Source organism: Zingiber officinale, chromosome 1B, assembly GCF_018446385.1.
Source record: "Zingiber officinale cultivar Zhangliang chromosome 1B, Zo_v1.1, whole genome shotgun sequence".
Taxonomy (NCBI): Eukaryota; Viridiplantae; Streptophyta; class Magnoliopsida; order Zingiberales; family Zingiberaceae; genus Zingiber; species Zingiber officinale.
In genome coordinates, this window is record NC_055986.1 from 150,289,468 (window position 1) to 150,312,621 (window position 23,154).

The 23,154-nt window shown below is 35.9% G+C and overlaps 1 protein-coding gene across 2 annotated transcripts in view; it reads left to right on the top strand.

Annotated features, from left to right (window-relative positions):
• The window catches only part of LOC121984930, a 146,792-nt gene extending 127,444 nt beyond the window's left edge, over positions 1–19,348 (top strand). For both annotated transcript variants that reach the window (XM_042538116.1, XM_042538125.1), the window contains exons 56-64: positions 13,909–14,035; positions 14,510–14,731; positions 14,799–15,158; positions 17,071–17,229; positions 17,304–17,585; positions 17,666–17,869; positions 17,964–18,016; positions 18,295–18,403; positions 18,768–19,348. In XM_042538116.1, coding sequence (XP_042394050.1) covers positions 13,909–14,035; positions 14,510–14,731; positions 14,799–15,158; positions 17,071–17,229; positions 17,304–17,585; positions 17,666–17,869; positions 17,964–18,016; positions 18,295–18,403; positions 18,768–19,121 — 1,870 coding nt within the window. In that variant the 3' untranslated portion in view covers positions 19,122–19,348. The remainder of the gene's footprint in view (positions 1–13,908; positions 14,036–14,509; positions 14,732–14,798; positions 15,159–17,070; positions 17,230–17,303; positions 17,586–17,665; positions 17,870–17,963; positions 18,017–18,294; positions 18,404–18,767) is intronic.
• The last annotated feature ends 3,806 nt before the right edge of the window (positions 19,349–23,154 follow it).

The following is a 23,154-nucleotide window of genomic DNA, read 5'->3' on the forward strand; positions in this document are numbered from 1 at the left end:
TTCACTGATCGCACTGGATCGTCACTGATCGGTCACCAGTCCGATCAGGCCTTCCCTGGATCGGTCCGGTGACCGATCCAGCCTCTGAAATCAGAAATTTCTGATTTTCTCCCCGGGAGAAGTTCAGAAACTCACAGAAAATTACAGAAAATTCCAAAAATTACGAAACTTTGAGGATACATTCCTCATATCATACACTATCAAGGAAAAATAGTTTTCTATGAAAATAGTTTCCATTTTTCAATCTTGATACAAAGTTCAAAAACTTTGAAATAGTTCAAGTTTAACTCAACTTTGTATCACAATGTTCAATGATGAATGCTATCACTAGGAAAGCTTCATCAAAGTTTTTCAAATCAATTTTAAAATGCTTTTAAAAACCATTTGAATTTAGGACCATAATCTTAGGGCTAAATGTACATGACTTGTACACAAGCTTTCCCTATGATCCTCCATTTCTTGAATTAGGCTCATCTAGGTATAAGAACTATGCACCTTGATCCTAATTCATGATCCTAATATCTCACACACATCTAAAGTGTATCAAACACATCCATGGCAATTTTGATGTGAGATATGGGTTTAGGTATCTTAGACTAAGGTCTCATGCATTTTCTAAACACAAATTTGATCTCAATATCAAAATGTGTTTTTCATCCTTAAATCAATTCAATTGATTATTAATGCAAGAGATGATGACATGGCATAAAATGGTATCTAAATGAAAACATTATGTTATGATGTCGGCATAAAGTTTGAAACTTAAATAAACGTAAAACTAACCTAAGCATTATCGACATTTCAAAAGATAAACTTAAATATGATGTCATGACATGTGAGGGCAAACAATCATGGCAAGATTTAGCATGAATAAGACATACCTAGATTACCTATCTAAGTATCCTTAGCCTTAGCTAATACTTAAGCTTTAACCCTTGATTGCCCTAATATGCCAAAATCCTAATTTTGACACTTCTTGAACTCTAGATTCATCCATGCCACTTAAAGATCAAATTTATCCTCAAATCTTGACATGTTTCATTTTTCCTCAAGAGTTCTCTAGATTTTCCCAAATTGTGCCAATTGAAATTAACATCATCATTTTCCATGATGGCACATTTTACTCTTCCAAGGAGTAAATATTCCATTTCATTTTCAAAGGTTCCCAAAAACCTTGAAAATGCTCCTTGAGTGTCAATTTCCTCAAAGTTGGGTTAACTACCCTTCTAATCGGAGTTGACACTCTCTAACCCATCTATGGGGTAGAGAAGATGCTCCTAGGAACCCAATACCTATTTGAGCTCATTGGGTTCACTAAATATTCACTAGGGATAACTTCCCTAGCAACCCTCCTAATGACCCTCTTAGGCTTTAAAGCCTTGGTCATTTGGGACTCATCAAGATCAACTATAGGGGTGACTCCCCTTGTGACCTTGGTGATGGTCTTCCTAGCCCTAGATTTTGTTCCATAATCGAATGGAACATTATGATAAGTGGGCTTGACCACTTGGGACTTAGGTTTGTGACCCAAACCTTTCTTGTCCTTGGACATTGGTTTTTGACCCTTAAACCCTAGAGATGACTTCTCCAAGTTCTTAAGAGCCTTTTCCAAAGTATCAAGTCTTGACTTCAAGACTTGATTCTCCTTCTCTAATACCTCAAGTTTTAATTTGTCATTGTTCTTTGAGGCATTCCGAGGCATATGTCTAGTTGATTTGGGATTCCTACCTAGGTTTTCCTTAGCCTTAGATGAGTTAATTCTAGGGTTGGCTTTCCTAGTGTTATCCTTATCTAGGCTTACATGTTTGGCTCCTAAGCACATATATTGATTCCTAAGATTATCATGCTTATCATTCTTGACAATTGCAATAAAACTACTAGCATGAGTCTTATTATTATTGCAAGAATGTGCCTTAAATGTTACCTTAGGGTTTGCCTTAGCTCCCCCTATCGACGTGCTCGGTCTCTTGTCCTTGTGAGATTTCCTCCCCCTCGGACATTGACTCCGATAATGTCCCCTTCGCTTGCATTGAAAGCACACCACGTCCTCTTTGCCTTTGTGTATCGGGACTCCGGCTTTCTTGACCTTTGGCGCCGGTGGAGCCTTCCTAACCCTCTTTGGACACTTACTCTTGTAGTGCCCAAATTCCCTACACTCAAAGCACATTATGTGTAATTTGCTAGAAATTAAAATGCTTGAGTTACCTAGGTTTGAGGATGAATGAACGCTCTCTCCTTCATCCCTTCCGGAGGTAGAAGCTTCTTCTTCTTGCTCCGAACTTGAAGAAGAACTCTCCTCTTCTTCTTTAGATGTTGAGTGGCCCTCAACTTCTAAATCCATTCCTCCATGATGTGAACTCCTTGGCTCACTTGACTCCTTTTCATGACTTGAAGTGGAGTTCTCCTCATGGAACTTTGCCAAGTTATTCCACAATTCCTTGGCGTTGTTGTACCTATCTATCTTGCACAAAACATTATTAGGTAAAGCAAATTCAATAATTTTTGTTACCTCGTCATTGATTTCGGATTGTCGAATTTGCTCTTTCGTCCACTCCTTCTTCTTGATAGGTTTTCCTTCCTCATCCATCGGAGGGGAAAACCCTTCTTGTACACAAAACCAATTTAACATATTAGTCCTAAGAAAATACATCATCCTTACCTTCCAATATGTGAAGTTGTCGTGAGACTCGTAGAAGGGTTGAATCGTGACATCTTCTCCATAGAGATCCATCTCTAGCCCGTGCTCCCCCGGGTGTTGATCCGTCGAAGAGCGGCCTCGCTCTGATACCACTTGTTAGGATCGTTCGTACTCGGCTAGAGAGGGGGGTGTGAATAGCCGACCCCAATCTTTCGCGTTTCTTCCTACGATTAGGTTAGTGCAGCGGAAATACAACGTAGAAAGAAAACAGGAGAAGAAAGACAAACCATATAACGAGGTTCGGAGATGAACTCCTACTCCTCGGCGTGTCCGTAAGGTGGACGAAGCCTACCAATCCGTCGGTGGATGAGTCCCCGGAAACCCGGCTAATAGATACTCCTTGTGGGTGGAGAAACCTCGCCACAATAACTCACAACAGCAAGATAGAATACAAGGAATACAAGAAGTAAATACAATGAATGTAACAATACAAGCTTGCCTTCTTGTCGTCGACTGAAGTCCTGGAAGCAACAACTTCACGGAACAAGCAGCTCAGCCGGGAGAAGCTCACGCGGGGCTTCGGAAGTGAGCTCAACAAAGCTCAGTCGAAGCAAGTTCCGAGGAAGAGAGTTCAAGATGCGCTCCTATAGCGAGGAAGAAAGAAACTGAACACGTCGACCGATCAATCGATCGGGCCGATCGGAGCTCGCTGTCGCGATCGGTTGGACCGCGAAACATCTGATCGTCCACCGTGACTATCGGTCCGACCGATCGCTTCCCTTCGATCGTCTCGACCGATCGATAACCATCGAAGCATGACATCGATCGGTCACGCCGCGGATGAGCCATCTGATCGTCCCGATCAACTTCTCAAACCTGCTTCAACATCCACCTACCATCACATCCGAACTAAGTGTCCGGTCAATCCCTTTGACCCACTTAGACTTTTCCACACCAGATGTCCGATCATCCCTGATCCATCTGGATTTTTCTCTTCGTGCCAAGTATCCGATCATTCCCTTGACCTACTTGGACTTTCCAACACCAGAAGTCCGATCATCCCTGATCCATCTGGATTTCCCCTTGCCTGGATTCACTCACCAGGACTTTCACCTAGCTGCACGCACTAGGGTGTTCACACTTCCTAACATCCCAGGTAGACTTTCCGGCTTCACTCACGACTTCCGTAGACTTTCTCACTGCCTGGCTTCACTCACCAGGACTTTCCAACTGCCTAACATCCCAGTTAGGACTTTCCCACTGCCTGGCTTCACTCACCAGGACTTTCCAACTGCCTAACATCCCAGTTAGGACTTTCCCACTGCCTGGCTTCACTCACCAGGACTTTCCAACTGCCTAACATCCCAGTTAGGACTTTCCACCTGCCTAACATCCCAGTTAGGACTTTCCCTCGTGCCAAGCTCCCTGCTTGGACTTTTCCCGTGCCAAGCTCCCTGCTTGGACTTCTCTAGTGCCAAGTCTCCATACTTGGACTTTTCGCGTGCCAACCTCCCTGCTTGGACTTTTCCAGTGCCAAGTTTCCATACTTGGACTTTTCAGGTCAACCAGGTCAACCTTGACCTAGGGTTGCACCAATAATCTCCCAACCATCTATTCTTGTCTCACATCAAGAATAGAACTCTCTCACGAGTGTCAATCAACATGCAACTCAACTAGGTCAACCTTGACCTAAGGTTGCACCGACAATCTTCCCAAGTCAAACATCAAAATACAACTCGAGTCAAGTCACCTCGAGTCGGGTCAACCAGGTCAACCTTGACCTAAGGTTGCACCAACACCGACAACACATAATCCACTTAATAAAAGTTGCATCATATATAGAGGTGAGCAACCCGCAATTCACCATCATAGATATCTACATGTATGGTGAATGACTCGCAATTCATTCAATAAAAATTTTATATATATGTAAGGTGAACAATCCACTCAATACAAAGTGTATTATGTAAATAGATAAAGAATGAACAAATAGCAATCCAATCAATAATAAAAAATCATCTCAAAGAAAGATTGGACAACCCACAATGTACTCAATAATGAAAATGCATCTCACAAAAGAAAAGGTGAACAATCTACAATTCACCTAATAAAGAATGTATCTCATATAAATTGGATGAAGCTTATATAATACGTGAAAGGGCCTAAAGACTCTTTTTGAGCATGGAGTCAAGACTTTATCGTATAGATAATTTCATTCATTAGTTTGTCAATTCAATATAAATAATCATGCAACCTTTTTCACAAAACAGAATCAAAACTTTATAATATTAAAAATAATATTATGCAATCCTTTCAGGGCATGAAGCTGAAACTCCATAGTTTTAAGTAATTTATTTATTGTTGTTCTATTTGGTTGTGCTTTAGTGCCAGATTTCATATGTGCATGCTATTTCTTGTTAACATGTCATCAACAGGTGTTATCAGACAACTATGCATATCAAAAGGGAAGCATAGAACAATAGTGAGATTTTTGAAGACCATGCTCATTTTCGTATGTAATGAAACATGAAAACACTTGGATCAAAGAAATTGCACCATATGCAATTAACTCTAAACACGTCAAAGCTCTATCTGCAACTAGATATGCAAGATGTGAATGAGAACAAATATTAATTAAAATCATTTACCATGAATTAATTATCACAACAAGCCAACTTACATTTCATTTCACATTAAGAAGGATGACTAATCGACTCTAAATCGTTGCAAATCATAAATACCAACCTCAGTTAAAATCATGTATTCATGGCTAGATGAGCGCTTTAAGAAATGACTTGTTGCAGCCTTCTGCACCTTAAATCAAAATTCATTGGGAAAACTCCTCGCTAAGTTAGATATTCAAGTTCAATATCCTTCTCATGAGTAACTTCTAGCATTGACATTTCAAAAAGAACCTTGATCGCCTCACCTCCATCCTTATAAATTAAAGTCCGTTTTTGTTTCTTTATTTTCATTATCTCTAGCAAAAGTATCATTTGCTGCACTAGAAAAGTAGCATTTTATTAATGCATATCCTTGATGGCAGTTGTCATGGTATATACTACATTGTTAACCTCCAAGAATAATCATATTAACTTAATAAATACTCAAAAGACCCACTCCATGGCATATATTGGCACCAGCCTTACCCTGGTAGTAGGGCAATGATGGGTTTGTGACAAACTTAAAATGGAGGTGAGGGATCAAGAAAATGGTAGAGGTTATTGTGGGGCTAGTGGTTAGCAATGATGATGTGATCATTGACTGCACGGTTGGCTAGCGAGTGACAAGAAGTTGTGAAGGAGAGACAAAGGAGAGGAAGAGGATAGGGTTGCATCACATGGATAAATATCAAAAAGTCAAATTTCTCAAATATATATTGACATCTCGAAAACCCTAAACCAAGTGAACAAAAAAATGACTAAAATTAACTTGCCAGTAGTCATCTAAATTGACTCTAGATTGAGATCAATTTAAACTTAATTAATTGTCGTCACAAGACTCACCTACTAGAGCCATTAACATTAAAATTAAAGTTCATCTTAATCCGATTTATCTTAAAAAATAAATTAATATCCAAAATAATATCACTACCAAGGTTCAAAATCTCAAGCCATCTCAAAATTTCGATCTTTGAATGGAACAATATTGTTTGGTATCGTGTCGATGTTTCAATGCATGACTAGAAGGAGACATTGTTTATGCCTATAATGATTTTAAATTGTGTACCATACTGAACAAAACGGTCAAAACATATCATTTCGATAAATTACTAAAACTCGATACCACTCCGTACAAATAATCTCCTTCCTTTGTTTCATCTCCTTCCTCCAACCTTCAATTTGTCATCGACACCATGCATCGGAGCATCAATACTATACTAGAATAATATCGTTTTATCAAAGACATAAAGTACGACATAGTTCCAAATTTTAAATTTACTGTCGAGTGGTATTGAGTTTCAATGATTTACTAGAACAATAAATTTTGACTTCCACTTGGCATGATACGAGATTTCAAACCATGATCATTACCATCAATAAATCACAAATGTAGACCATTTCTTCACAATCTGATGGAAAGACTCGCTATCCAATAGAAGCTTCCCGCCCCTTTAGTATAGGAGATCTTCCTTTCTTCCAACTTTGTAGTTGCATTAATCTTTCTTCCTTCATCTTCTTAGTCTCCATTTGAATCAAATCCCGATCGTTGGAGTCTTGTGTCCATCACCTTCAATAATCACTTATCTTCATTTGAATCTACGCAATTGCTTATCTTCCTTTGCAAAGACCACAACCTTCATTTGGAAATTCTTATTGCATATATCTTGTCTTGGTTAAGATTTTGCAAATCTATTCTTTCAAAAGATTGACTCAATTTAAGCAAATTTCTTACGTCAATATTCTTTAGAGCATGGTTAAAAATCTTGAGTCATACCGAGGTTTTGGTCCTGGATCGAAAGAAATGGTTTCGGTACCTATAGTGTCGTGTCGACATAGTTTTTGTATTTTTTAAATATAAAATATATTAACTAAAAATAAAAAATTTAATCTAAATATTTAAAATAAAAGATATAAAAATAAAATTAAAAAATTTATATTTTTAAAAATATATATTATTAAACTAATGAGATAATTTTATTAGGCTTTAATTAACCTTATTTAAATTATCCCAATCATAGTGGGGAGTTGATTAAAATTATTAACCTATGTTTATTATTAAAGTTTAAACCTACGATCCCTGTTATCCGACGACCGCGAGTACACCAGGCTCGGGTGACATGTCCGAACACGTCGTTGGGGCTGGGCGACAGGTCCGGATGCCTCCGGGTGTCAATGTTGTGTCGGTGTTGGTGTCAGTCCGTGAGTGGAACGAGATGTTTCACTCTATCAAACTAAACGACTCGAAATTTTAATCTATGTTCTATAGTAAACTTTCTACAATCACCACACTAGTTGAGAGTATTTATGGTCACATTATTATAGCTCTCTTTGAGTGTACATTCTCAGTCCATAACTTTCTTAGTTAATGAAAATAAGTCCATAGCTTGCAAGACATCTAATACCAGGTTTAAAACTCTATATTCTAGGTTATAAGTTAGTAACATTTCATCTTTCACTAATCTTACATCAATATATTATCCTAGTTATGTTACCTAGTTAATAGGTCCTTTATTGGTTTGGGTGTTGGTGTGGTCGAGGGTTGAATACCACTTTTGACCTCCGCATTCTTAAAAATGTGTATAGTGAAAATAAATTGAACACAAAGAAGAGCAAACCAGGAAGACGTGGTTGATTTAATGTGGTTCACGATTCCCCAAAACTACTACATCCATAGCCTATGATTCATTAGGTGGATCAACTATGTTAGAAAAAGTCTAAAATAACTCGTGGAGAAGGATATAGGCATTGTTTGCACTAGATGGATGATACCTTGTAGTGCCTCAAGCCCTTTTTATAGGTTTCTCTTTGAATCCTTAGTTGATGTGGCAACAATCATTTGACAAATCATCACTTAATAGTCAATTGATCCTCTAGAGCTTATCGATTGAAACTTTCATCTTAGACTATATTGGAATTGGTCGTGGTAGCATCTTTGACTTAGTCAACTCGTAAATCTCTTCCATGAACCTCAATCGATTGGAAAACATTGTCCATTTTCAAACGAACCTCAGTTGACTGTTAGACTGATCATTACTTATCAATCAACTGATCCTTACTCACTAGTCAACTCAGGATGCCTCAATTAGACTTAACTTGGATTATTGGATCACCGGTACTAGTAGTTTGGGCAAACCACAAACCCCAAACACTTGGGAGATTCTCCTTCAGACACTAGTCAACTGACCACTAAACCACTAATACACTTGGGGTCTAATTTTCTTGGCCATCAGTCAATTGGTTATCCCAACTTCAACCACATCTAAGATGGAGTTTGACCAAGTTGTCATCTACCCTCATTTATTGTATACAACCCCACTCGCATCTCTTGTATAGTTTTCTCCAAGACCTGAGATCCTCTATCAAGCTACGCCCCTCGTATGCTCCAAGCCCTCGCCTCCTCCTAATGTCATTCTTTATGCCTTTGCTTTCACAATTTACCTCCTTGACTTATCATGCTCTAATATTCCTCATCCTGTGGTTCCTCAGATGCATCATTCTTCTCAATCTCATGAACCTTGAGCCATCGAGCCATCTTTCACTTTGACATGCCAAGTCAACCTGTATTATGATAGGTCTTGTGCAACTTAACACACAAGTTTAATCAATCATAAATATAACTTAAATTCTTTCCCTCATCAAAATCCTTAGTTGCCATAACGCATAGGGGACAAAAATCCCAACATCCTTATCAATGGAAAGGGTATTATCGAGTAGGGTTACTAGCACTGAATTTCCACTCTTACTTAGACCCATCACAAACCTAAAAAATCTGTTCGTTTTATCCATGAATTTCCTATGACTATTACTTATGATTTTAAGTATAAATCCTGCTAAGGATGCATTTTCCGTCTTCATGGTCAAGTTAATAGACATGCTTCTACATATTTTTCCTTTGGTTCACTCTTTTTAGGGTCATAATGGTTTTTCTTCAAGTATAATTTTTGTTACCTTCATTTATAACTATCCTCACATGACGTGCTCTTCTCGATTAAAGAATCATCTAAAAGTTTCTCTAATCTTTTCTTGATATTGAAATTGGAGGGCTCCATTTCATGAATAAGGAAGCACACCGCACTCGTGACAATGGCATTATCCACTTTTAGCCATTATTATTAAACATTTCAAAGTTATTTCTTTCTTTAATTTCACTCAATATTCAATTAACAAAAATTAATTCTCGTAGTGTTATCCTTGTAAGAGTTAAATAAATATCTTATTATGGTGAAATGCAATAGTTACTTTCACTTATCTCAATATAAGAATACTGCTCGTGATCTCTAAAGAAGACCAATGAAGACGCAAAGAGCGTATTAAGGAAGACCACCTCAAACGCTCGGGGGAGACGATAATAAAAAAGACCATTTGGATCCCTTTGGTAGAGTGGATAATGGAGAAGATCACCTTGATCGCTTGGCTCAGAACATGGTTTAAAATTTAGTAATGTGCGAGGCAAAATGAGAGAAATTTGTCGTTTCGCTCAGAACTCGCATTGCAGGTTATCGCGGCCTTGTGACGACCACAGCGACGGTCGTCAGGGCCGTGGAGGCCATTAGGTCCTCCTCGGGGTCTTAGAGACTATTGAGTCCTCCGCAGAGTCGTGGAGGCCATCGGGTCCTCCACGGCTACCATGATCTTCGCGAGTCACAGTGAAGATGCGCGCAGTGCAATGTAGTGGAAAAATTAAACTTAGGTTAATGATTTTAATCAGCTCTTAACTATAAATAGGGGAAATCTAAATATAGGTTTAATCAAATCCTAATAAAACTATTCCATTATATATATATATATATATATATATAATTTGTAAATTTCTAAACTATATAATAAAATATTATTTATTTACCATATGTGGGTGTTATGATCCCATATTTTTTTAAAAAAATATTATTATTTATATATATATATATTTTTAATATTTAAATTATTTTTTTTAATTAATATATTTTAAAAATATTAAAATCGTATTGACACGATGCGGTACTAAAACCATTTCTTTCCCTTCATAAATTGAAACTTCAATACAAATCGTGATTTGAAACCATGGCTCGAAAGACTAGTAAAGCAGGGAGAGCATAATAAAGAAGGTCGTCTCAATCCCACAACTCGGAAGGCAATGAAATCAGGGAGAGAATAATAAAGGTCGTTTCGATCCCACAACTTGGAAGGCCAATGAAGTCAAGGAGTGAATAATAAAGAAGACCACCTCAATCCCTCAACTTGGAAGGCCAATGAAGTCAAGGAGTGAATAATAAAGAAGACCACCTCAATCCCTCAACTTGGAAGGCTAAATGTCACACTCTGGAGGTGTACTTGTCTTGACGAAACGGATGGTACCTCTTATGATAATGTTTGATATAATATAATATGTCTACAAATCAAGAATAAATACACAACGGAAGATATATGACAACCAACTACAGAGGGATTTACCCAATCCACTCAAAAACATGGAAAACATAAGATGACTGCGTATCGGTATGACTTAACACAGCAAGTACCATAACCGAATAAAAGTACACCACAAGACTAAAATTCACACTCAAGTTAATTATTACATGAACGAGTTCGGAAAAGTAACCAAAATGCATGTAAAAGCAATAAACCTCTAAGCGACTCCATATATCATCTATCTACTACCTAGGGAAAGAAAGTATACATGGGATGGTAAATCCAAATGACTCAGTATGTAATGGAAAATAGATAGTGCATGGTTAAATGTGTAAGGAGATCAAAGTATAAGAAATATGTATCCAACCATAAATGACATAATAAATGCACATACCATAGCCGGTATAACAAGTAAGGTATAATGATCAGTAATTACTGGGATTTGCAACAAATATGCTCGCACAACATGAGCAACATATGGTAGCATAAACATGTATGATAATGTCAGACATATGCAACATCCATATCTCAAGCAAATGCAACATATCACAAGCATATACAACAAGCATCTCCAAGATATGCAACATGCATCATCTGCATATGTACATATTCGTTACTCCTACACACCACTCCAGCTACCACGACATTTGTGTGGCCGAGTGGGCAGGACTGATAACTGCTCACGACTCCAGCTACCACTACATCTGAGTGGCTGGTGGGGCAGGATGCAAGAGTAGCTATCTAGTTACATAACAAGAGGTCACTGCACGACTCCACTACCACTACCACTAAGTGGTCGAGTGAGCACGACATGACAAGTTTCACGCACTTTAGCTACCACTACCCCTGAGTTGCCGAGTGTGCAGAATATATATGACTGACAACTCTCTCAACCACAGAGGGAGATTTAATCGACAACATACATACAGTGCAATGATGTGCAAGATGGTAATACACATGACTCAAATACAATCATCATCAATGCAACAGTATGAGTACATCCAGAAGCATGCTCTATCAACTATATATATATGTGTATGAAGAGAGTCCAACAGGTGTCTACTAAACATCACGCTAGTCAAATAGAAATACCTATAGTACACACCACACTCGTGTGTATGCTACAGAAAATAGGTAGTCAAATATGATAACTCCTTCAGTACACACCATACATGTGTGTACACAACAACATATGAGTAATTATAATGACAACTATTGTACACACGGAAGGGGGCGGCGGTGCGACTGTGATTCTGTAGTGGCGACGATGAATTGGGGAGGAGAAATCGAGAGAGAGAGGTGCGTAAATGAAGTTGAGTTTTAATTAAACCTTAAAAAAAAAGGGCAGCCCGGTGCACGAAGCTCCCGCCATGCGAGGTCCCGGGGAAGGATCCATTGTACGCAGCCTTACCCTGCTTTTTGCAAGAGGTTGTTTCCAAGATTTGAACCCGTGACCTTTTGGTCACATGGCAACAACTTTAATTAAACCTTAGGTTAACTATTTATATCGTTAGGTTGATGGAATCAATCAACTCCCACTTAATTGATATTTTAAACACGCCTCAACTCCAGATGGTCGGCTTTGGGAAGAAACTTTCCTCTGTCCCTTGTGGATAACTCACCACAGATCTAGAAGGGTTGCTTTTCGGAGAGGAGCCTTCATTGATCCCCAGGGTTTGAGATCTGTCCATGATTAGGGTGTCAATTGGGGCTGAAGGGAGAGAAAGGCCATGGGAGTGGCGTCCTTGCTCCTCGAATGGATCAGACTGCGGTGGGCTTTGATGGGTTAAGGAGATGGGGGTGGAGAGTGGAGGGATTGAAAACCCTAATACCATGCTCTTTCTTTGTCATGGTTGGCTTGCAATCATGGGCTCCCTCCCTTCCATGTGAGGCTGAGGAGATATACGAAAGAAGACATTGACTCACTATCTTCTTCTGCTATAGTTGACCTCTCCGGTCTTCTTCCTCATTCTCAACGTCTTTCATTCATGTTCCCACAAACAACCCAATGTTGCTGCTCAGAAAATTTTCTCTCGTTGGACCTGGCAGCTTTCTCACACGGTCGGACTTGTGTAGATCAATATGCGTTAGGGCTTGCCGGGAATCTTCTCGACAAGGCATCTTCGATGCCTATGTTATCATCCTTCCATGATAAAAGAACAGTAGCAAAAATGTAGAAGAAGAAAGATTAGGATTTCATACCATAGGTCCCTTACACCATTGCCAATCTTTTATAGAGGTCCCAAACCCTAATGAGTTATTGGATTTTGAGGGTTGTGGGTTGTGGATCTTGTGTGGATCATGCCTCAATATATTCCGTGAGTAATTGAGTTTGATATATGCCATGTAGCCTAGACTTGCTAAGCTAGAAGGGGGGATCCTATCCCCCGGTATCAATTACAAACATTTTTTATTCTAAAAACTCATATGATCAAATTAATTAACAAAGATTAATAAAAGAACAAACATATGTTAACAATATAATTGATTATAAACAGTTAATTGTAATAAAATAATTAAAAATTATTTACATTAAGCAAAATTAATTATATAAATAATAATAATTTAAATACATATTGAAATCGTACTAGGGCACTGTGATATGGTACCAAAATTATATCATTCTATTTAGTCGAAAACAAACTTTGACACGCTTCGAGATTATGAACCTTAGTTATATGCATATTACTTATATCTTTGATCTAGTTTATGTTATTAATTTTTATATCAATTATTTTGTTCATGTTACTTATAACTTTGATTTTTTTTTTTTTCATATTTCTTATATCTTTAACCTTGCATAATGATGTACATTACTTACTATATAGAATTATGATGGGATGTGTGGATAAATGTACTTTATGTATGCTGTTTTTGTGAACAAATGTTTTTAATATTGTTAATAATAACTGCATATGCCCATGCATACTGCATTGCAATGAGTCGAATGCTTACCGTCTACATACATCTTTTAAAATTATTAATTAGATAGATCAATAGCATAATCAAGATTAATAACATGGAAAGAACAAAGTACAATAGCAGCAGCACCTTATTGTCATACCTTGGATTGTGGCTTGATAATATGAGGGGGCCCATTTGCTGATATGTGCATGAGATAGACACCCAAATGTTATGGCATTGATAGATGTTTGCCAACATTGACCTGCAAGTTTTAGTGCAGTAGCAGATTTTATTTATTCAATTTTTGTCATTCAGGTTGATAGATGTTTCAGAGATTAGGTTGAAGATATCATTGGAGACTGCACCAGCTCAACGACCACCTGGCGCCCTGGGTGTTTGGGGTCCCATATTGTCTGCTGTGGGAAATGCTTTTAAAATTCAGGTAAATAGTTACATCCAATTTTGCTCAAGCAATTACTGGATTACAGTTAATTGAATGAAAGAATAAGTTATGATTTTCTTGCTTCCTTTGAATCAATGTTCTTTGAGATTGAACTTGACTTTATCTAACAATCAATAATCCGCTAGTCCTATAACAATAACTTTGGTGTCAAAAGTAGCTTGAGTTATATGCCTGAGCTTTTTTACGGTTACATTGTCACTATCAGTTAATGAATCCTCATCTAACGGTTATAGCTTGTATCAAGTTCTTTCCTTCTGTTTAATTTTCATAGATTTATTTGTAGTTCCAGAAAATTTCTGCAGATAATTTTTATTCTTAGTGGCATCATTTTTTATCAAGAGAGCTTGGCTAAAAGTAGCATGTTGTTAAACAAGTTAAGAAAGACTGTTCAACAATCTTATGCTAAGGTATCTGTTATTAACGATAATTCATTTGGTCGTATCATTGCCTCAGGTGCACCTTAGGAAAGTTATACACAGGAGTAGATACATGCGACAGAGTTCAATTATCCCTGCTATTGTTGGTCGCATTAAAAGAGATCTTATCCACAATCCTTTACACTTGATCTTTTCAGTAGATGTTCTTGGTATGACAAAGTCAACCTTTGCATCACTAAGTAAAGGTTTTGCAGAACTTTCAACTGATGGCCAGTTTCTTCAACTAAGATCAAAGCAGGTAATGCTCCATTTACCCTATTCTTACTTGCTCTTGAGTTCTGATACTCAACTGTGCAATATTACAGGTTACATCAAGGAGAATCACTGGTGTTGGTGATGGAATACTTCAAGGAACAGAAGCTCTTGCACAAGGAGTAGCTTTTGGAGTGTCTGGTGTGCTGAGAAAACCTGTAGAGAGTGCTAGGCAGCATGGTTTCCTTGGTCTTGCTCATGGACTTGGGCGTGCTTTTGTTGGGTTTGTTGTTCAGCCACTGAGTGGAGCTCTGGATTTTGTCTCACTAACTATTGATGGAATTGGTGCCAGTTTTGCCAGATGTTTAGATATCTTAAATAACAAGACAATAGTTCAGAGGATAAGAAATCCCCGTTCTATTCATGAAGATGGTGTTATCAGAGAGTACAATGAGCAAGAAGCTATAGGACAAGTATATTTTGCTGCATACCTTGATTATTTGAGTTTTTCTAGATTGTCTTAATCTGTACAAAAAATAAATTGTTTGATTGCATGTCACTAAGTTCAATTTTGTATTCAATTTCATTTCTAATCTCTAACACTCCCTGTTCCATGTGTATGAAAATAATCAGTTCCAATAGTCATTTAACAAATTCACTGCTTTGAACAGAGCTTATAATGATTTTAGGAACCTTGACTATTGGAATGATTATGCTTAGTATGACTTTTGGTGGCCAGGTTTCAATTAAGCTACAGGATATGTTGTTGGATATTATGATCTTGGTTATATGCAGACAAAATATTATTGATTAAAAGTTCTAGGTATATGGGATTTCTGTTATTCAACTAAAATTTTCCAACTGTGTAGTGATAGGTTTTTATAGAGTGAAAAATTGGTAGGTTTAGTGTCTTTAAGTTTTGGGATTTTGAATGTGTTGTGATGCTTTTGGTTTAAGGAAATCAATTTTATGGATTGGAGTAATGCCTAAGAATAAGAACATGGCTTGACGATGACAACAACAATGATCGAAAACAATTGAACATATAAAAACAGCTATGAGATTCTATATGAGAATGTTGAGCTGAAAAGATGGATAGTGCACAAAGCTCCTACCAATGTGAGGTCTTAGGGAAGGATCAGACCACATTAAATCTATTGTAGGTTGTTTCCGACGATTCAAACTTGTGACCACGAGGTCACACGGAAAGATTTCTAGAAATAGTAGAAAATAAAATATTGTCTCAAACAAAGTCAGAAAATTGTCATCCATTATTATATTATAGACAAGGTCATCCAAAATAACTAGACCAGTTACCTCTCATGATGCTTGCATGTTGGCCAAAATTTAGTCCCCTCGGGGCGGTGCGATGGTTAAGACATGGGGAGTTGCCACATGAGGTCTTGGGGTCGAAACTCGGCGTGACCGAGCATAACCTCCCCCATGTCTTGGCCATTTGCACTAATGGCTAGTAGTCACCCGTGATTTACCTCCTCCGTGTTGGCCTAGGGACGGGTTGGCGGGGGCGCTGGGGGCGAGCGAATCGCCTTTTGCCACATGTTGGCCAAAATTTATGCTTGCTACTTGCCTATACTCCATGCAATCAGTCCCTAGGATTAGAAAAAGTGTGAAGCATAAAGATGTTGCAAATAAGCTGCAAGGTTCTTCTCTCATCCATTTCCATTTCAATCTGACCAATATCTACTGATCTAGTTATGCTTGTATATGCTGACTTCCTTGTTAATAGAAGCTAGGCACTACAACGTCTTATTCTTGCTCAAGGTTGTGAACTCCTTCTTGCTCAAGGTTGTGAACTCCTTACACCAGAAGAAAAGTGAGGCACAGACATCCTTACCCATTGAATGTTAAAAGACTAACACATGTTCTCTTCCACTTCCCCTAATTCATTCCGTCTCTAAGCATCCCAAGATCATCCAAATTGACCGTTGACTATGTGTGTACATCTTATTGAAGAAAATTGCAATTTTCTACTATGCTTTCTTTTATTCTGAGATCCAATGTTGAAATTAAATGTAAGGTAATCCTGAATATATGACTCTTTGCCTAGATGACTAGAAATATATAAACACATGTTCATCCATGCTCAAAAAGAGTGCATTTTTTATATGAACTGCATAGATATTTTAAGGTGAAATAGAGGGTGACCCAAACAACCCTATGATAGATGTTAAGTTGACTTCTCTTAGTTTGCCTAGAGATATTCTTTGGTATGAAAAGTCATGTTGCAAATTCCAAATAGTTTCAATATGAAATTTTTGTTTTCAAATTTATTCACAGAGAACTGGTTATTGTCTTGTTTAATAGAACATGTTTTTCTCATGATCCTTTTACTCATCAAATATGCATTACTTTGCCTGTCTTCAGATGATCCTCTACTTAGCAGAAGCTAGTAGGCATCTGGGTTGTACTGACATTTTCAAAGAACCTTCAAAGTATGCATGGTCTGATTACTACGAAGACTATTTTATTCTGCCATATCAAAGGATTGCTCTTGTAACAAATAAGCGTGTCATGCTACTGCAGGTTGGAATAAGTGGTACTCATTTTTCATTTTTGTCATCAATTTTTATTATTTACTTTCTTTCTCTGGACCTCAGTGTTCTTCTTTAGATAAATTGGACAAGAAACCTTGCAAGATACTTTGGGATGTTCCATGGGAGAATCTCCTTGCAATTGAGTTAGCCAAAGCAGGATATGACAAACCTTCTCACTTGATTATTCATCTTCAAAACTTTAGAAGGTCAGAAAGCTTTGCACGAATAATCAGATGTGATGTTGGCAACGATGAAGAACAAGAACCTCAGGCAATCATTATATGTTCCACAATTCGAAGGATGTGGAAAGCACATCAGACAAATAAAAAAATTGTAGTTTTGAAGGTTGGCATGATGTCATGAAATGAATGTCTGTAACCTTTAACAAATGACATGGTTTTGATATTTTATTGTTGATGAGACAGTCTCCTTCCAGCCAACGGCACTTACACTTTGCTTGCGGGGAAGCAGAAGGGCGGGAGTCTCGCAACCTCACTAGACCTTTCATAAAACCAAGAGGAAGTTCAATATCTAACAAAAGAAGATTCATAAAGCACACTGTAAACTTTAAAAAGATCTGGAGCAGTGAACAAGAATATAAAAGTCGATGCATCTTGTTCCCAAAGCAGGTGATTGTTAGGATAACTACCTTGTATTTCTTCTATGTAAACTTGCTATGGTTCATCATCTCTTACGTTTTCATGTGTTTCATTTGGTTGCTAGGTTGTTGAAGACGAAACTTTATGTAGTATTTGGCGGCCTATTTGTCCGGATGGGTAATTAAAACATCAATGCCAGCTTTTATGTTATATTTGTATTATAAACTTCAAATTTTTGTCACTGTCTTATTTTCCACTTGAAATTACTTGTATTGCATAGAGCATATCTGCCAGGAACTCACTGGTTACAGAACTATTAGATATAAACTATACTATTTGGCTTCTGATTATATATGAAACTATTTGGTAGTTACCTTTTTGGTGAATCTTTTTTTTTAGCCTTTATTTGCCTTGTCAAACATGAATCATAGCTCTTACAAAGTATCTTTTGATAGGTATGTGTCTGTTGGAGATGTTGCCCATGTCGGCAACCATCCACCAACAGTTGCTGCTGTCTACAAAGATTTCGATGGGAATTTTGCTCTTCCTGTGGGTTATGACCTAGTAAGTCATTTGAAAATATTTCAGTTAATTTCAATGGTTTTTGTATCCACTTTATATTCTGAATTAGAAAGAGTTCAGTTTATTCTTTTTATATCCTTAATCAAATCTTATATCCAGAATTGGTTGTTAAGTCTTCTTATCTCTTTGCAAATCTTATACTCATATTGAGGAATGAGAAGTATTGAAATTGTCTTCCATGTTCCTCAAGATTCAAAAGAAAAGGTGGGGGAAAAAAGAAGAATAATAGTGTTTTACTTGGTTTCTGGATTTATTGTTTCTTGGCTATTTGGTTAGATGGTACTATCGTAGGATTCCATTGTGGTTGCATGATTATTAAAGAGTTATTCTACGTGTTGATGCACAGGTATGGAGGAATTGTGCCCAGGACTATGCTGCTCCTCTGACGATTTGGCTGCCACGTGCACCTGAAGGCTACGTGGCTGTTGGATGTGTGGCATTGACTGCTTATGAGGAACCACTGCTTGATTCCGCATACTGTGTGAGTGAACGGATCGCGGAGGAGGCAGCATTTGAGGAGCAATTAGTTTGGATGGCTCCTGACTCTTATCCATGGTCATGTTACATTTACCAAATACGGAGTGAGGCTCTTCAGTTTGTTGCGCTGCGACAGCCCAAAGAAGAATCTGACTGGAGGCCTATGAGAGTCTCTGAACAGGAATCTCTATCAGCATCAGAAGCTTCACAGAATCCAACCTGAGATAAAATCTGGATTCTCACTTATTCTCTGAGCTTCATCCGACCATTTAAGTTGGTTGTTGATCTGCAAAATGAATACTTCAATGAGACATATGCTGGACTAGATAGCCAGCTCCGCCTTCTGTAATCTAGCAAATACTTCAATGAGACATGTGCTGGACTAGATAGCCAGCTCCGCCTTCTGTAATCTAGCAAATACTTCAATGAGACATGATTAGATTGCTATCAGCCTTTGTCCATATTGGGTATTCGATCGATCAAGTATGTGTTATTGGTCCATCAATAAAGTCGTTTTGTCCTGAGTGACTTGCGACTGTATTTGGTCGCTAGATGTTTTATTGGTTGCACGAAAAGCGTTCGGTTGACCAAAAATTATTTTTTTAAAAAAATAATTTAATTTTATAAAATAATAATTCATCTAAAATATTATATTAGAGTCCACCCCTTAGTCTATCCCTACTTTCATTTATCAAATGTCAAGTGACCGCCTTGATGTCCAATTTGACCCACCAAGTCTTCCTGTATGAATCATACATTTGGACTTCACCCTATTGGGAATCGAATATCCGGACCTCTTGTCATAATCCCACATTTAGACTTCGTCAATCAGGAATCGCACATCCCGACTGGACTTTCTGTCTGATATTTGATTCTCTTGACTTGTCAAGTTAATCAACCCTACGAACTCGATAATAAGGTTAGATCAATAACACATCTAACTTTAATCCATTTGTCATTCATTAAAATTCAGGTTTGATCATTGGTTCTAATTGCATAAATAATCTTCTCCTTTTTGATGCAATGACAACTTGCGTTAAAGTTAGAAAAAAAAATATATACAAACATATATAGAAATTGACTTTAAGAGAAATCTAACATAAAACAAGTAAGTTTTATTCTTTTGATCATTTTAGTGTTAAGTTTTTTAGATTTTTGTTTGTTTTTCTTACTTAAACTCTAACCCTCTCCCTTTGGCATTCATAAAAAAAATATGCATATAAGTATACCAAAGTATGAAATGTTGATTTGTCAAAGTAAAAAATAAAAACTTGTAGGTTTATTGTAAGGAGGAGTTAATGATGAGAAAATTTTCCAAAGAACTTTGAAAGGAATTATCAAAATTTACAAATGGTTTTCAAAATTTTTTAAAATTGAATTTTACAAAATATTTTGAAAGCTAAATTTTGCAAGAATTCTTTAACCCATTTTTTAAGAGAAATTTTTAAAAACTATCAAAAGTAATTTTTAAAGTGTGATTTTGTAAAATAACTTTTGAAAAGAATTTTTCAAATTATTTTTCCAAAATATTTTCAAAGTAATTTTTAAACCGAATAACTTTTCATAATATTTCAAAAGTGATTTTCAAAGTAATTTTTAAAATAATTTTCAAGGTGATAAAATACTTTTCAAAATACTTTTCTTTTTAATTTTTAAAACAAACATTTGAAAAAGTATAAGTGTATTTTTCAAAACAAATTTTGAAATATCTATTCAAAATATTTTCCAAACAAACAAAAAAAATTTAAGTAAGTTTCAAAGTATTTTTTATTTAAACTACCCATTTGTAAAAAGTAGTACGAAGAGAAAAGATTTTGAAATAAGACATTTTAAAAGTAGTTTTCAAATACCCTTCCCTTGAACCTGATATTATTAAAAAATTATATTCATCTAAAAATTATTCCTAAATGTCTAACCATTAGTTACTAACTTTCAAAAGATAGCAGTGTTCACTTGGTTAGTCAAGTTAAGTACTAATATCCAGTTAAAAATTTACTAAAAATGACTACTTAACTTGATCAATGTAATGTTGTATTTTTTGCCCAGATTTATATCGATGCACTAATATAAGCATCTGAAGTCCATGGAAGAGGTCTATGCATCTCATGTCATTCTAAGTTTTTGAATACATAATCAAAGTAAAACTAGTGTGTTTGTGAGATGTTCATTATGTAGATCTATAGGATCATGCTTTCTAGGGATTTGTCCTAGACTAAGGCCAAAACAAATTTTGAAATAATAGGGAAATGAGAATTTTTAGAAAACATAAGTAATGAATTTTTCTAGAATTTACAAATTACTTAAAAATTTATTTGATAATAAGAGTCCTAGTCTATCGTGCACATTCTCAATCATTTTCGTAGGTTACGAAATTCAAATTCTAGCAGTGGTTTAGTGAAGATGTCAATCAGATTTAACTTGGACTCAACATATTTTTATTATAAACTCTGTACCCTCTGCTATTTAGTGAGTATCCTACAAAAATACTATTTTCAACTTTTGAGGTAAATTTTTCTAAATATTCTTTTGTATTTAATATATAGACTGAATATCCAAATACTTTAAAATATTTGATATTAAGTAATTTAATATAGTAAATTTCCAATGAGATTTTATTATGTTTCTTATTTATTATTATTCTATTTTGTACATAGCAGACTGTATTAATAGCTTCTGTCCAGAAATATTTTGGTAGTTGATATTCATTAAGTATTGTTCTAATTACTTCTTGTAGGGTTTTATTTTTTCTTTCAACTATTCTATTTTGTTGAGGTGTATTAGAATACGAGAATTCTTAATGGTACTCATTTTCTAAGCAAAATTTAGTAAACCTATGGTTTTTAAATTCTTTACCATTATCACTCCTAATTTTTTTGATTTATAAATCTTTTTCATTTTAAGTTTGTTTACAAAAATCACTAAATATTTTAAATATTTCATCTTTATTTTTTAAAAATTTTACCAAAGTGAATTTTGAGTAATCATCAATTATTATTAGACAGTATAAATTTCCATTAATAGATTTAATTCCATGTGAGTCAAATAAATCTAAGTGTAATAATTCAAGTGTTGAATTGATTTGAGTTTGATTAGTTGGTTTGTGGGTTGATTTAGTCAATTTTTCTTGTTAACAAGTATTACAAATTATTGAGTCTAAGTTGGATAGTTTTGGTAGTCCTCTAACTAAGTCATTTAGTTTGGTGAGGTTTCTAAAGTTAGTGTGGGACGATTTTCTATGTCATAGTCAGGTTTCCTCTTTTTGTGTTAAGTGGCACTTAAGTGAGGAGCTAGCAAGGTTAATTGTATAAATATTATTATTTCTAAATCTTTTTAATTTTATTGAGGGGTCTTTTATATGTTTAATTAAACATTTAGTAGATATAAATCTAACCTTATACTCTGAATCATACAATTGACTAACATTAAGTAAGTTGAATTTAAAATTTTCAATAAGTAATACTTTATGAATAATAAAATTAGATTCTAGTACAATGTTATCTATTCCAATTACCTTAAGTTTGTCATTGTTTCCAAAGGCAACTATTTTTAGTCTTTTGAATGTCAATTTTGTGAATATTATTTGATCCTCGGTCATGTGTCGTGAGCAATCATTGTCCAATAGTCATTTAAATTCCTACAAAGAGTAGAAGTAAAAAGTTTAGCTAAGTGTTAACTTAACTTTGTTTAAGTTGTTTTATTTTGATTTTAATTTTAACTTAAGTTTAAATTTTAATTTTTAAGTTAATTTTAAATTTAGGTTTATTTTAATTTACTTTAATTTAATTTGATTTTTTTTAGCTTTAGGTCCAACAAGCAAGGATTCTTTGGATAAACGTCTAGGCTGTGGTGAGTCACTTGAACCTCATTAGAGTAACCACATGCTTCAAAAATTTTCAAATAGTCCTGCCCATGAAACTTAGTACAAAACTTTGGTCTAACTAGCTAGGATTAGTAAGGGGTAGTTTCAGTTAGTTCCACTAAACCAAATGCACCAAGTTGAAGTTATATCTTCCTAGACATGCATAGATAGAATTTTCCTAATCTACTATCATTCCAAACTCCTTCAATACTATTTGTCAAGTTAAATTTTATCTCTAATTATTTTAGTCATAATTACCCTTAATATGTAAGGTTTATGTTTTTGAGGTGCCAACTAATTTGGAGTCTCCCCTTGAATCATAGATTTTTCCTTTAAAGTTTTTGTTTAGGTTTATAATTATAATAAACTTGATTATAGTTTTATTTTTGGATTTTGT